At 35.5% G+C, this 11,886-nt stretch overlaps 2 protein-coding genes across 2 annotated transcripts; one reads left to right on the top strand and one right to left on the bottom strand.

Moving 5' to 3' along the window:
- The first annotated feature begins 6,475 nt into the window (after nucleotides 1–6,475).
- LOC125211355 (protein ASPARTIC PROTEASE IN GUARD CELL 2) lies at nucleotides 6,476–8,104 on the top strand. Its single transcript, XM_048111096.1, has one exon. It carries the CDS (start codon nucleotides 6,566–6,568, stop codon nucleotides 7,979–7,981), a length of 1,416 nt encoding a protein of 471 aa, XP_047967053.1. The 5' UTR covers nucleotides 6,476–6,565; the 3' UTR covers nucleotides 7,982–8,104.
- Nucleotides 8,105–9,181: 1,077 nt separating this feature from the next.
- On the bottom strand, nucleotides 9,182–11,589 carry LOC125210579 (60S ribosomal protein L5-like). The gene is made up of 9 exons (XM_048110117.1): nucleotides 11,509–11,589; nucleotides 11,017–11,086; nucleotides 10,849–10,940; nucleotides 10,584–10,710; nucleotides 10,419–10,498; nucleotides 10,086–10,202; nucleotides 9,815–9,949; nucleotides 9,567–9,736; nucleotides 9,182–9,486 (listed from the first exon to the last, which is right to left on the bottom strand). Exons 1-9 carry the CDS (start codon nucleotides 11,509–11,511, stop codon nucleotides 9,366–9,368), a joined length of 915 nt encoding a protein of 304 aa, XP_047966074.1. The 5' UTR covers nucleotides 11,512–11,589; the 3' UTR covers nucleotides 9,182–9,365.
- Nucleotides 11,590–11,886: the final 297 nt, after the last annotated feature.

The raw sequence follows: 11,886 nt of genomic DNA, 5'->3' as shown, positions 1-11,886 counted from the left end.
GCGTGCACATTCCACTCTACAATCATCCATCTGACAGACCAAGTCCGCTTGCTATGCATTATGATTTAAATTAAGTTGTTTTTATGTTAAGAGCTATGAACTTGCTATCAAACACCCCCTCACTATATGCGATTAGTGATTCAAACTACTCCTTAATTCCAGATCCTACTTTAAACTTATAATGATCTACATCATGTTAACAACCCAAATAAAATATACTGCGAGTATTTGATTTGGCTAAATTATGGAGTAGTAACTAATATTAGTAAACAATTTGTTGGACGACAATTCATCAAACTATTTCTTATCCTAAATATTAAATTTAATAAGTATTACTCTATCCTGTCTGCCAATTGTGTTTACTGTTTACTGTCCATTATGAACTTCGTTTTCAAATCTTCCATTAATCCTTGTGATAGCAATAGTATTTGAAGGTGACTCATTAATCCTCTTAATTATATTCAACCCAAGTAATTTATCCCGCAATTAACGAACAATTATTGCACTTCTGAACCATATTAAATTAATTGATTACTGTCACTCCATTTAGTCATTACAAATTTAGAATAATAGAGCTATCACGGAAGCTGTGAAACAAACATTTGTGAGAAATAAAAAACCTAGAAAGTCTGGTTGAAAAGCTAAATGTATTCACTGAAATATTTTTCATTATTATTGATCAACATTATTCACTGAAATATTTCCATTATTGATCAACATTTACCTAATCTTATGAGTATAGTCGACACCATCGCAATAGTTTTACAATAACCTAAAAACCTAACGTAAAATTAAACATTTTCCCAAAATCATCTTTCTCAGCATTCAAATTCAGATGTACAATTGTATAAAAAAATCAATGAAACTCAGAGAATGAAAATATGCTATTTGCAATCCCTCAATGAAAATAATTAACAATCAATCAATCAATCAATTAATTAATTGTAACCACAATGACAAAGGAAACTTGGGCATGCAATTTGCAACGATGACTCTTTGGTTGAGAGTAGAGCATTAATTAATTTATTATATTAATCATGTAAATATTTTAAAGGAAAGTAACTTTTAGGTGTAATAATGGCTCAATTATTGGGAAATGGTGCAACTCTTTTTGCTCAAGGTGACATTCCCACTTTCAAATATTTTTTTATTTTCGTAAGTCCCCTAACCCAATCCAATTTGGTTAATCTTGTCCTATATACCTACACTCACATATATTCATGAATATTCTCATAACTTTTTGTTAGTTAATCTTTTGTTATATAATTGTTTATTTTGAATGCATATTATTTTCCACCAATATACATCACCATATATATGTTGTGTCAGCAGATAACATAGTAATGGAAACATGTTGGGGTGATTATTGTAAATAATTCAATATATTAATGCAACCTTTGAAAAATTTATGTAGAATCAAATAACTTGATTAGTACCTTTTTGAAAAACTCTTTCCCACTCCATACCATACGCGACACGTACGCTTATAATATTATTTACTTTCAAAAGTTCTAAATATATAAATTTAAGTTACCCCTAACACTAAATATGGTTTCATATATTTTAATCACGTAATTAAATAACTTAAAAGTAAATGAGCAAGCTGCCATTGATTATGTGAAAAAAGGAGGTTTTGTGCGATCTTTTACGTCTATAATGAACCTTCCACACTCACTGCTAAGAGATCAATATGAAATTGTAAGGGTCATATCAGCTAGCTTAATTAGTGAGACCAATTTCAATTGATGTAGCATCTCGAAGTAAATGTTAGTACATGAAAACTGTATATACATACACATCACACATGTATATATGTCTGTACTTTCAAGCTAAGATAAGAAAAAACATAATGAAAACAAAGCTAATATTTTCTACACTTCCAACACAGTAAAGGAAGAAATATAAAACAGCAACAGAAAGCAATATTGGTTGATTGAAAACCTTAAATTATACTAGTATAACGAAAACTCTCCACTCAACATTTATTTTTGTATCTTGTTGTGGTTTAACTAACAATGCTTTATTATTATACGAAAAAGTGAATGCCCCCCTTTTCATATAGCACTACAACTTTATGGAGAATAAAGTGTACTTATGTACACCTCAAATAAAATTTTATTAATAAATAAATACTAACTTCCTTTATAAATTGAGTGTTTTTTTGTGGGTTTCTATAGTACATCATACTACTACATGTATTTGGAGTTTCTTCGTCACAAGTTAGGTGAAACAGAAATATCCTCGTAATAACAACAAACTATGTATGAATTTTGTAGTAGGTATTTCTAATAATAAAAACAATAATAAGGTAAAAGATTGAAAATAAAAGGAGCCCATTGAAAGGGTAGTTGGAAAGCTTGTCTCATCTTCCCTAGTTTTGCATTTTTTTTCTCACCGCACTATCTCTACTTTCTCTCACATACAGACTAATTGCATGTGTGTGTATATATATTAGCATTAATTTACTCCCTTTAATTATTCATAAGTTGTGATTACAAATCTAGGGTTACCAAATTTATAAACTATATAAATATCAAATTAAGTCTAATTACAAATTACATATAACGCTCTATGATAGCATAATTCATTAGGATTTGGGTTTCTTGCATCTTGCTCATGTTATGGTGTTCGTTTTTTTCTACGTACATGGAGTCCTTAATTTGTTAATTTTTTGTTATATTTTTTTCGTTGTAACAGACGAGTACTCTTTATTTTCTAATGTTGGTGTTCCTCCCACGAGGTTCTCACTAGAAGTTTTAAACGACTCACTATTGATTTGTGACTTATGTTTATTGAGCTTCTTATAGTAATAAGAAAACATTTAAGTACATTATAAAGGAAAGTGGTAAAGTGGTAGAAACTATTGTGAAAAAGGGAAATTAAATAAGATAGCGTCAAAACCATGCATGCGCTTTTCTCTGGCATAATTGTTTTGAGTGACCACGCTTTTCCCACATTTTCATCATTTACCAACCGCCCTTAAACACAATCGCTCTCTCTCTCTCTCTCAATTATTAATTTCCAAATTTGTGATATATAGATGTCATAACTATAGTATTATTATAATTAAATATTCGTAAAATTTTAACTAACAGATTAAAACAACGTCGCGTTAGGGATGCATATTGAATAAATTTTGATGGAAATAATTGGAATCGTAATAAAAAGGTGGTGTTGTGAATTGATATTGAAGTACTACAAAATATTGTCGTAGTAATTTTTTTGCTGAATTATTTCCCTATATTATACTCCATATGGTGGGCACTAGAGTACTAGAACACACACAAATAATAAAATGTAGGAAAACAAAAATATAAATCATGTATGCATCCAAACGTATGTTATAATATTTATACACACGTTATCTGATTATGTACATCATTATATTAATTTGGAGAGTGTTAGTATATAGCTAACTTAACTTAATGATTAACTATAACTAAATAATAGCAGCCATTATATATTCAAATTAAAGGCCTAGATCATCAACCACGAAATGTCAATACGATCAACAATAAACGTCAATAAGGTCATAGGATTATCCAAAAAATATCAATAGGGGTATTAATGTCAATTAACTACAAAATTAGTTATAACTAACTTTTAAAAGAAATCTCAAAACTTTAAATTAATATACTCCCTCCGTCCCAGATAATTCGACCCAGTATTCCATTTTGGGCCGTCCCACATAATTTGTCCCACTTCTTTTTTACCATTTTTGGTAGTGGACCCCATATTCCACTAACTCATTTCTACTCACATTTTATTATAAAACTAATACTTTAAAAGTAGGACCCACATCCCACCAACTTTTTCAACTCACTCGTCCATTAGATTTTTTAAAACTCGTGCCAGGTCAAAGTGTCCCAAATTATCTGGGACGGAGGGAGTAACATATATCAAATTAAAGATAATTTTATAAGGATTCCAACGATATCCTACATGCATATATTCCGACGTCAAAATTTGAAAAAAAAAACGAAAATTTTTAATTTTTTCGTACAAGCAGAAATGTTAACATACTATATAAAATTTGTCAATATAATACTTGTAAAATGTCAATATAAGCAATAGGTTAACATTCTTAAAGCATTGTGTTGACATTCTTAAAGCATTGTGTTGACATTCCCAAAGCATTGTATTGACATTTTCGAAACACTATATTAACATTTTCATTCAAAACCCTAATTTGGAGTTTTTTTTTATCTTTTTTTATTTAATTAATAAAAACGAAAATTACACGTGGCAAATTGTAGACCACACGTTTTCTAAAATCCTATGACCTTAAATTAATTGTAGTTAGCAATTAAATGATGAGTTTGCAATTGATCACTCCTCATGTTAATTTAATCATCAATAATTGCAACAATGATTAATTTAAACGCTTAAATCGTGGTTGAACTAGAGTTTAAACTTGCCTCTCTTTTTTTATTATATATATAGTTCCTCATACTTTGATGTTCATCCATGAAAAAAACAATAATTATGAACATCAAAGTATTGTATGACAACTTTAATTACCATGCATATATAAGCAATAAAGCAATGGGAATTGCTAAAATTCAGGTATTATGCACTCAACAACTATAATAATTTATGTCGTGCGAGATGAATTGCAAAAATGATTAAATATATGTGTGACCACTGCCTCTGAATTATGCCTTTTCAATCAAAATATTTCATGCTTGCCTGCAGGTGGTCTATGTGGGCACCAAAAATGGTGCTGTGTGTGGTAAGTATATAGTACTACTATATAATATGGTATTAATATATCAAAACGCATCAACATAAATTATCTACTAATATATAAAGGAATTAACACAAAAGAAACATTAATTAATGTACACATAAAAACAGGCAAACAGTTTATATTTTTAACCACTGGAAAAAGTTCTAGGAGTATTAATAGCATCCCAAATTTTGATATTATTATTTTAAATAAATACGTGAACGTATAGATCAAGCTATTTTATACAAATAATATACTACTTCACATACGTGTGTGTAATTTAAAAAGAAGGGAGTAATTATTTGTTATAATGATGAAATAAATGGTTAATAAAAAATAAGGCAGTTTAAAAGCATGCATGTTTGCCAACAGCTTGCGACAAACACTCGTTTTGTATGCAAACTAGAAATCATATGTTTCAATAGTTGGATTGCTTTGACCATACTTTTATGTAGTAGTATTACTAAACAATTCATGCTTTCACATGTGCATTTTCATATGGTAATTTTTCTCATTATTCCTGTAAAGAAGCAATGGCAATTTTATTAAATTTATTCGTTTTATATATGAAATAAAAGATCACAACAATGTGCCCGCAGTAATGTTGGAATCCATTATTTTTCATTCACATATACTTCTCAATTCTCATTGAACTCTAGAAATTTTAATGATTTATTGAACATCATTTAAAAAAAAGACATTTTTGGATTTTTTTTTTTTTAAATCATTTTTTAGTGGAGGATTTGAATTTTTAAATCTGTGATTAATTTATTGAAAAACAGAAGCAACAAGACAAACGAAAATATGTAGTGAGGGCTCTAATCAGCCCACAGACAGCTAGATAGATAGGGAGTACTACAATTCTCTATCTAGTGACAGATCAATTCACTGTTCATTTAAAAGTTAGGACCAATTTGATTATGCTTGTAAATTTGTATTAATCCTACTTTACACTGCAGTATGCTGTGTTTCATATTTATTGGAAGGGGATCTTTCAGCCGATTCAATCTAATTTATACTACTCCTATTGAACGTAACATATAGTAGTATATAGTAGAGTAGAAAATGAAAAAGAAAATGAAAATCAAAAGGTTAGTGTACGTAAGTATGTAAGACATATTATTAATTTACCTCAGATCTATGGCGGTATGGTCATAAAATCACCTAATTATATTGCAAATTATGATACACTATATATTTATATCAGAAGTAAAACAGTACTGCATATTAAAAAAAAAAAAAAAAAAAAAAAAAGTCAGGACCAATTGAGTCGCCCTATGTGAAAAGTCATCATCATAAAGTATCATCATCATCACAAACTATCAAAGACTTTTTTAAGACAGCAAATTATTATCGAGTTTAATAACTACAAATTGCATATTTGATCCTCCCGATGCTTAATTCACTCAAAGTTATAAAACTAAATGCATATTATTAGAATTCATTATTTAATACTCGTACTTTTTGTGTAGTCAAGCATAAATATTTAGAGAACGTATGCTTTAATTGATAAAACACAAGATTATTGCAAATAAGCTCAAAATTAATCGTGCCATTAAAATAAAAACTAGGTTTCATTATTGAATTAAGCATCTCACTCAAAGTAAATAGTCTGGATCTTTGATTATAAGATCAAATATTGGTGAACATTGATATTGATATTTAAATTTGGATTACAAAGTGCTCAACTAAAAGTCCACATAGTAGTGAAAAAAAAAGGGGTCAGAAAACCTCAATTATTTATTTTCTTCTTCTTCAAACCCACTTTCCCACTCTTGATAAATCTCACCTCCACACACTCCATCCCCAATTCCCCTTCTCTCTCTCTCTCTAACAATGCTAATTCTCCATCTCTTCATAACCTGCCTCCTCCTCCTCCTCTCCCCCGCCCTTTCCGCCACCATCAGCACCACCTCCACCTCCTCCGGCCATGCAATCCCCTTTCCCCACTACGAACACCTCAACATCAAACAATCAATCGCCTCCACCACCCTCCGCCCCCTTTCCTCCGACTCCGACTCCAACAATACCGGCGCCAGACTCCAGCTCCTCCACCGCGACAAGCTCCCCTTCCACCGCCACAAGGACCACCGCCGCCGCTTCCTCTCCCGCATGCAACGAGACTCCCGGCGCGTGGCCGCCGTCCTCCGGCGCACCTCGGGCGCCGCTTATGAGACCGCGGACTTCGGCGCGGAGGTGGTCTCCGGCATGGAGCAGGGCAGCGGCGAGTACTTCGTGAGAATCGGTGTGGGGAGCCCCGCGCGGAGTCAGTACATGGTGATTGACTCCGGCAGCGACATCGTGTGGGTCCAATGCCAGCCATGCAGCCAATGCTACCACCAATCCGACCCGGTATTCGACCCGGCCGAGTCCGCCTCCTTTTCGGGCGTCTCATGCAGCTCCACCGTGTGCGACCGGGTCGAGAATTCGGGGTGCCACGGCGGCCGCTGCAAATACGAGGTCTCCTACGGAGACGGCTCCTACACCAAGGGCACTTTGGCCTTAGAGACCCTCAGCATCGGCCACACCACCGTCCAAAACGTGGCGATCGGGTGCGGCCACATGAACCGGGGCATGTTTGTCGGGGCGGCCGGGTTGCTGGGCTTGGGCGGAGGATCCATGTCGCTGGTGGGGCAACTCGGCAGCCAGACGGGTCAAGCCTTTAGCTACTGCCTAGTCAGCCGGGGCACGGCCTCCTACGGCTCGCTCGAGTTCGGCCGCTCCGTCCTGCCCGTGGGGGCCGCCTGGGTTCCGCTTCTGCAGAACCTGCGGGCCCCCAGTTTTTACTACGTTGGCCTCTCCGGCCTTGGGGTCGGCGGCACCCGGGTGCCCGTCTCCGAGGACGCCTTCAGGCTCTCCGAGTCCGGCGACGGCGGGGTCGTCATGGACACTGGCACCGCCGTCACCCGTCTTCCCTCCGCCGCCTACGCTGCCTTCCGGGACGCCTTCTTAGCGGAGACCGCAAACCTGCCCCGGGCCGCCGCTGTCTCCATTTTTGACACCTGTTATGACCTCAACGGCTTTGTCACGGTTCGGGTCCCCACCGTTTCCTTCTTCTTGTTGGGCGGCCCCATCCTCACTTTGCCCGCCCGAAACTTTCTAATTCCGGTAGATGAACGGGGCACCTTCTGTTTCGCCTTTGCCCCGTCGCCCTCCGATCTTTCTATAATAGGAAATATTCAGCAAGAAGGCATCCAAATCTCTTTTAATGGGGCTAATGGATATGTCGGCTTCGGCCCCAACGTGTGCTGAGCATTTTGGATGTTTAAACTGTAAAATACTCCACTATACTACTCCTAGTTTATTGTTTCTTTCTTTTCCTTGTATTTAAATTTTCTTGTTTACCTACTATATATAGAGTGATTAATTATATCATGTCGTTCCTTACCTTTCATAAGATAGGGGAAAGGCTTCATTTTCTGCTCGTGGAGGAGTGAGATATGTTACAAAAAAAACATTATGTTTGGTGATCAACTTTCTTTAATCACTTTTTGCTGCTCTTATTAATTAATTGAACTAGGTTAAGATGGCGTGAAAAGTTACCGCTAATGAGAGTCAAAAACCAATACACACTTTGTGATTTATAGCTAAATTGTAGTCAAAAAGTTGATGGACAGAAAAGGCATTTACTTGGGAATAAGAGAACCTTTTTACACCTAAAGAGGGTCCAGGAGGTCCCAAACCATCTCTCTATTTTAATGAAATAGGATGATACTAGTATGAGATAACATTTGTGGTATATGAATTGTAATTGATACTAGTAGTACTTTATTTTGTTTTTGTCTATACTGTGAGAAAAGAGTAAGAATGCGGCTCAAATATAAAGAATAAAGAGTCTTGTGTGAGATTATCTCACCGTGAAAAAAGTCAAGATTCGAATATTACTTCACATTTTGGTGGATTATTTGTAGCTCTATTATCTTTACGTATTCACTCCCTGAGCTATAGTGAGATCTATGTATATAAAATAACATGATGGTTGTTTAGGTTTTTCTTATACTAAGCCTCCAAAATTGGGTAAAAAAAAATAAAAAAAATTCAACCACAGTGCATTTCTACCAATGAGTGAACATGATTTGATGACCCTAACCTGGATAGTCACTTTTTGGCCTACAATTTGTCACCCTGCAAGATTCTCTCCTCTCCCTCTCTCTCTCTCTAAAGCAAAAAAGAGCAGCATTCAAATCATGAAAGGAGGGAGCCACCAACTTTGGTGGACATGTTCAGCAATCACAAGGAGTTATTGTATGCCTTTTAACCAATCTTTACATCTTCAAAATTGGGTTGTTCTAATTTAATTCTTACAATCAGTAATTGTATTAATTATCATAAAATTAGGCCGAAATGATCATTTATTTTAGATACACAACCAAAACGGAAAATAAACCAAGCAAAACACTTTATAAGATATTGACATTCCAGCAAAATAAACATTAAAAAAAATACTAGTAATAAGTTTAAAACAATTTCAAGACTAATCACCTCAATGTTAGTTTGATTACCACAGACGACCATCATTTCCAAAAAAGTTAATATTGTAAATAGATGATGCCGACAACCTAAAATGTCAACAAGTCCATTAAAACCAAAAAAACAACCAAAATTGACAAAAAGGAGATGCTTCAGATTGAATTCTTCACTCGTCATCCTCTTCATCTTCATCATCGTCGTCATTTCCAGCAGCAGCATTTAAGGCATTCAACCTCTCAATCAACTTGGCCTTCCTCTCCTCGTAAGTTAGCTTCTTAAGATTGTATCTGAAAAGGAAAATATAAACATTATTACATAACTAAATTCTCCAGGCATAACTTATAGAGATTAAACAATTATGGCTTACCTCTTGTGCTCTTTGGGAGCAGGCTTCTCAGTCTTAGTTTGACTAGGATTGGCTCGAATGGCTGCATGGACCTTCTTGTACATATCCTCGATGTTATCAGCACCAATCCCCCTCTTGATGTATTCACTAAAGTGAGTCTGATACTTCTCAGGCTCATCTTCCATCAAAGTCTGCAAAATTAATATTGCATTGTGGATCAGCACAGAAGCATATAAACAATGAAAGGGTGGCAAATCAAGACTATTTACATTCATGTATGCAGCAACATGGCCACCATAGATGTACTTCCGATGCACCTCCGCATCAAGTTGTTTGTTGTCCTTGCTGAATCCAGCAAACCTCTTCTCACTGTGGGGAATATCAACACCAGCATCAAGAGCACCCTGCATCATAAGTGGGGTTAGTTGAGCATACTAACATGTAATTCACAGTCGACAATTTATGGTTAAGAGTATAATAAGATGCAATTCACCTAGCAATGATCTAGGCAAACAAATCATAATTAAAACCTGAAACTACCTTGAGAGCACCAAAAACACGGTTGCCAGTTGTGGTCTTTAACAGACCAACATCAAGGAGAGCACGGAATGGCCTCCTGCTGTCAGCTGGTTCAACAGAGTAATCCTCTCCAGTTGCCTACAAAAATTTCTAATCAGTCGCACTAGGACCCCACAGAATCTAGTAACCAGTGTATAAAAACAACTAAACTGCATACTAGTGATCAAAAGGCAGGGTTATTGAGTTATGGAGTGAGTATCAATAATATATACGCATTACACAAGTGGGCTTAGAGCAAGGATGCAGACAAACAAATTATATCAGGAACTATTCGAAGCTTAAATGATAAATTACCTCAACATTTCCTTCATACTCCTCGTCCAATTCAAGCTTCTTCAGAACACGGCGGCCCAATAGAAGACCAGTGCAGTAAGCTAGATAACAACAACCAGTCGGTACTAGGCAGATAGTATCATTGGTACAGACAAAATACAAAAGCATATCAGTTAGAAGTAGTACCAGCAGCATAATTGGTTAGGCCAACTTCCAGTCCATAACGAGGCAGCTCATGTGCATAAGCAGAAGCAAGAACATGATCACCAGCAATGCTTGCCGAAGAGATTTGGGCAATAATATCTTTGTTGGTCTAAAATACAGGTTAAGGTAAGAACATACTGTATCTAAATTAGTCAATTAGCCCGCAATGGTAACTAACAATCGGCACAAGATAAATGTGGCAAATTTAAATATCATTACAAAAACACAGATGAGTACTGAAGGATACGAATCGCACAACAAAGCGGAACTTGGGAGTATTATACTTGTTTTTGTCCTGATTTATCATGCGAATCCTTGCACGATAGTCAGTTTTCCCCTCTGCATTAAAAATTAAACCAAATCATAAAATGTTACCAACTAAAACATCAACAAAAAACAATCTTCAACAACTCACGTCTTCTTCTCTTGAATTTAACCTGAAACCGCTTGAAATAAGCCTTAGACTTTTGGGCCTTGACAAACACCTGTACATAGAACCAATTTGCAAAAGCTAAATAGACCGGAAATTAACCACAACTACCTAATTGACAAACCAATCATTACTAAAATGTAATGTTACAATAAATAAATGCAAAAACAATTCCAGTATATAAATATCACTGCAATTAGTGATTTCAGGCATCATTACAGTAATACACTGATAATACAGTATCTCAAGTCAGCAAACATAGACATAAAATTAGAAATATATAAGAAAGAACGATATCAGGCATCAAAAGTATTACACCAAAACTACAGCCGCTCAAATCACCAGAACACACTATTTTCAAAACAATGAGAAACAAAAAAGGGAAAAAATGATCAAAAACACGGTGATACAAGATGGTTTACGTCTACAACAATAAGCAGAAACGAAAGACACGAGAGACAAGATATGAAATCTCACCATTTTGGCACTTGAGAGAGAGAGAGAAGAGAGTTGAAGAAATGTTGCGGAGTGACACTCAAAGAAGCTTAAACCCTAGCTCAATAGCGGGCTATATCTGACGGCTGTGATTGATTGCTTCAATGGGCTAGGCTTTATTTCTGGGCCAAAATAATGGGCTTATAAATTGGGCCTTCACAAAAATAGCCTGTTTATTTAAGGACGTTGTATTATTTATCACAAGCAATGGATCTACTATAAATAAATAAAAGGGATAGTCCCTTGAATCATAAACCCTAAACCCTAAAATGATGGGGATGATACATCTCCGGCAGTGAGGGATGCAGCCCGGTATGCATCTCAGGATGCAGGGGTCACCGGGGGGATACGATCTATCGT

This window comes from Salvia hispanica, chromosome 3 (genome assembly GCF_023119035.1).
Source record: "Salvia hispanica cultivar TCC Black 2014 chromosome 3, UniMelb_Shisp_WGS_1.0, whole genome shotgun sequence".
NCBI lineage: Eukaryota > Viridiplantae > Streptophyta > Magnoliopsida > Lamiales > Lamiaceae > Salvia > Salvia hispanica.
The sequence above is the reverse complement of the archived record's forward strand: the minus strand, read 5'-3'. Positions and strand labels throughout refer to the sequence as shown.

Bases quoted from the DNA above. Each gene is read 5' to 3' on its own strand.
- LOC125210579 (XM_048110117.1), bottom strand. The intron at 10,711-10,848 runs GTATCCTTCAGT...CCTGTATTTTAG, and splicing joins TCCGCTTTGTTGTGCGATTC to ACCAACAAAGATATTATTGC. The intron at 10,499-10,583 runs GTACTACTTCTA...GTTGTTATCTAG, and splicing joins CCTAACCAATTATGCTGCTG to CTTACTGCACTGGTCTTCTA.
- LOC125211355 (XM_048111096.1), top strand. From the start codon at position 6,566: ATGCTAATTCTCCATCTCTTCATAACCTGCCTCCTCCTCCTCCTCTCC.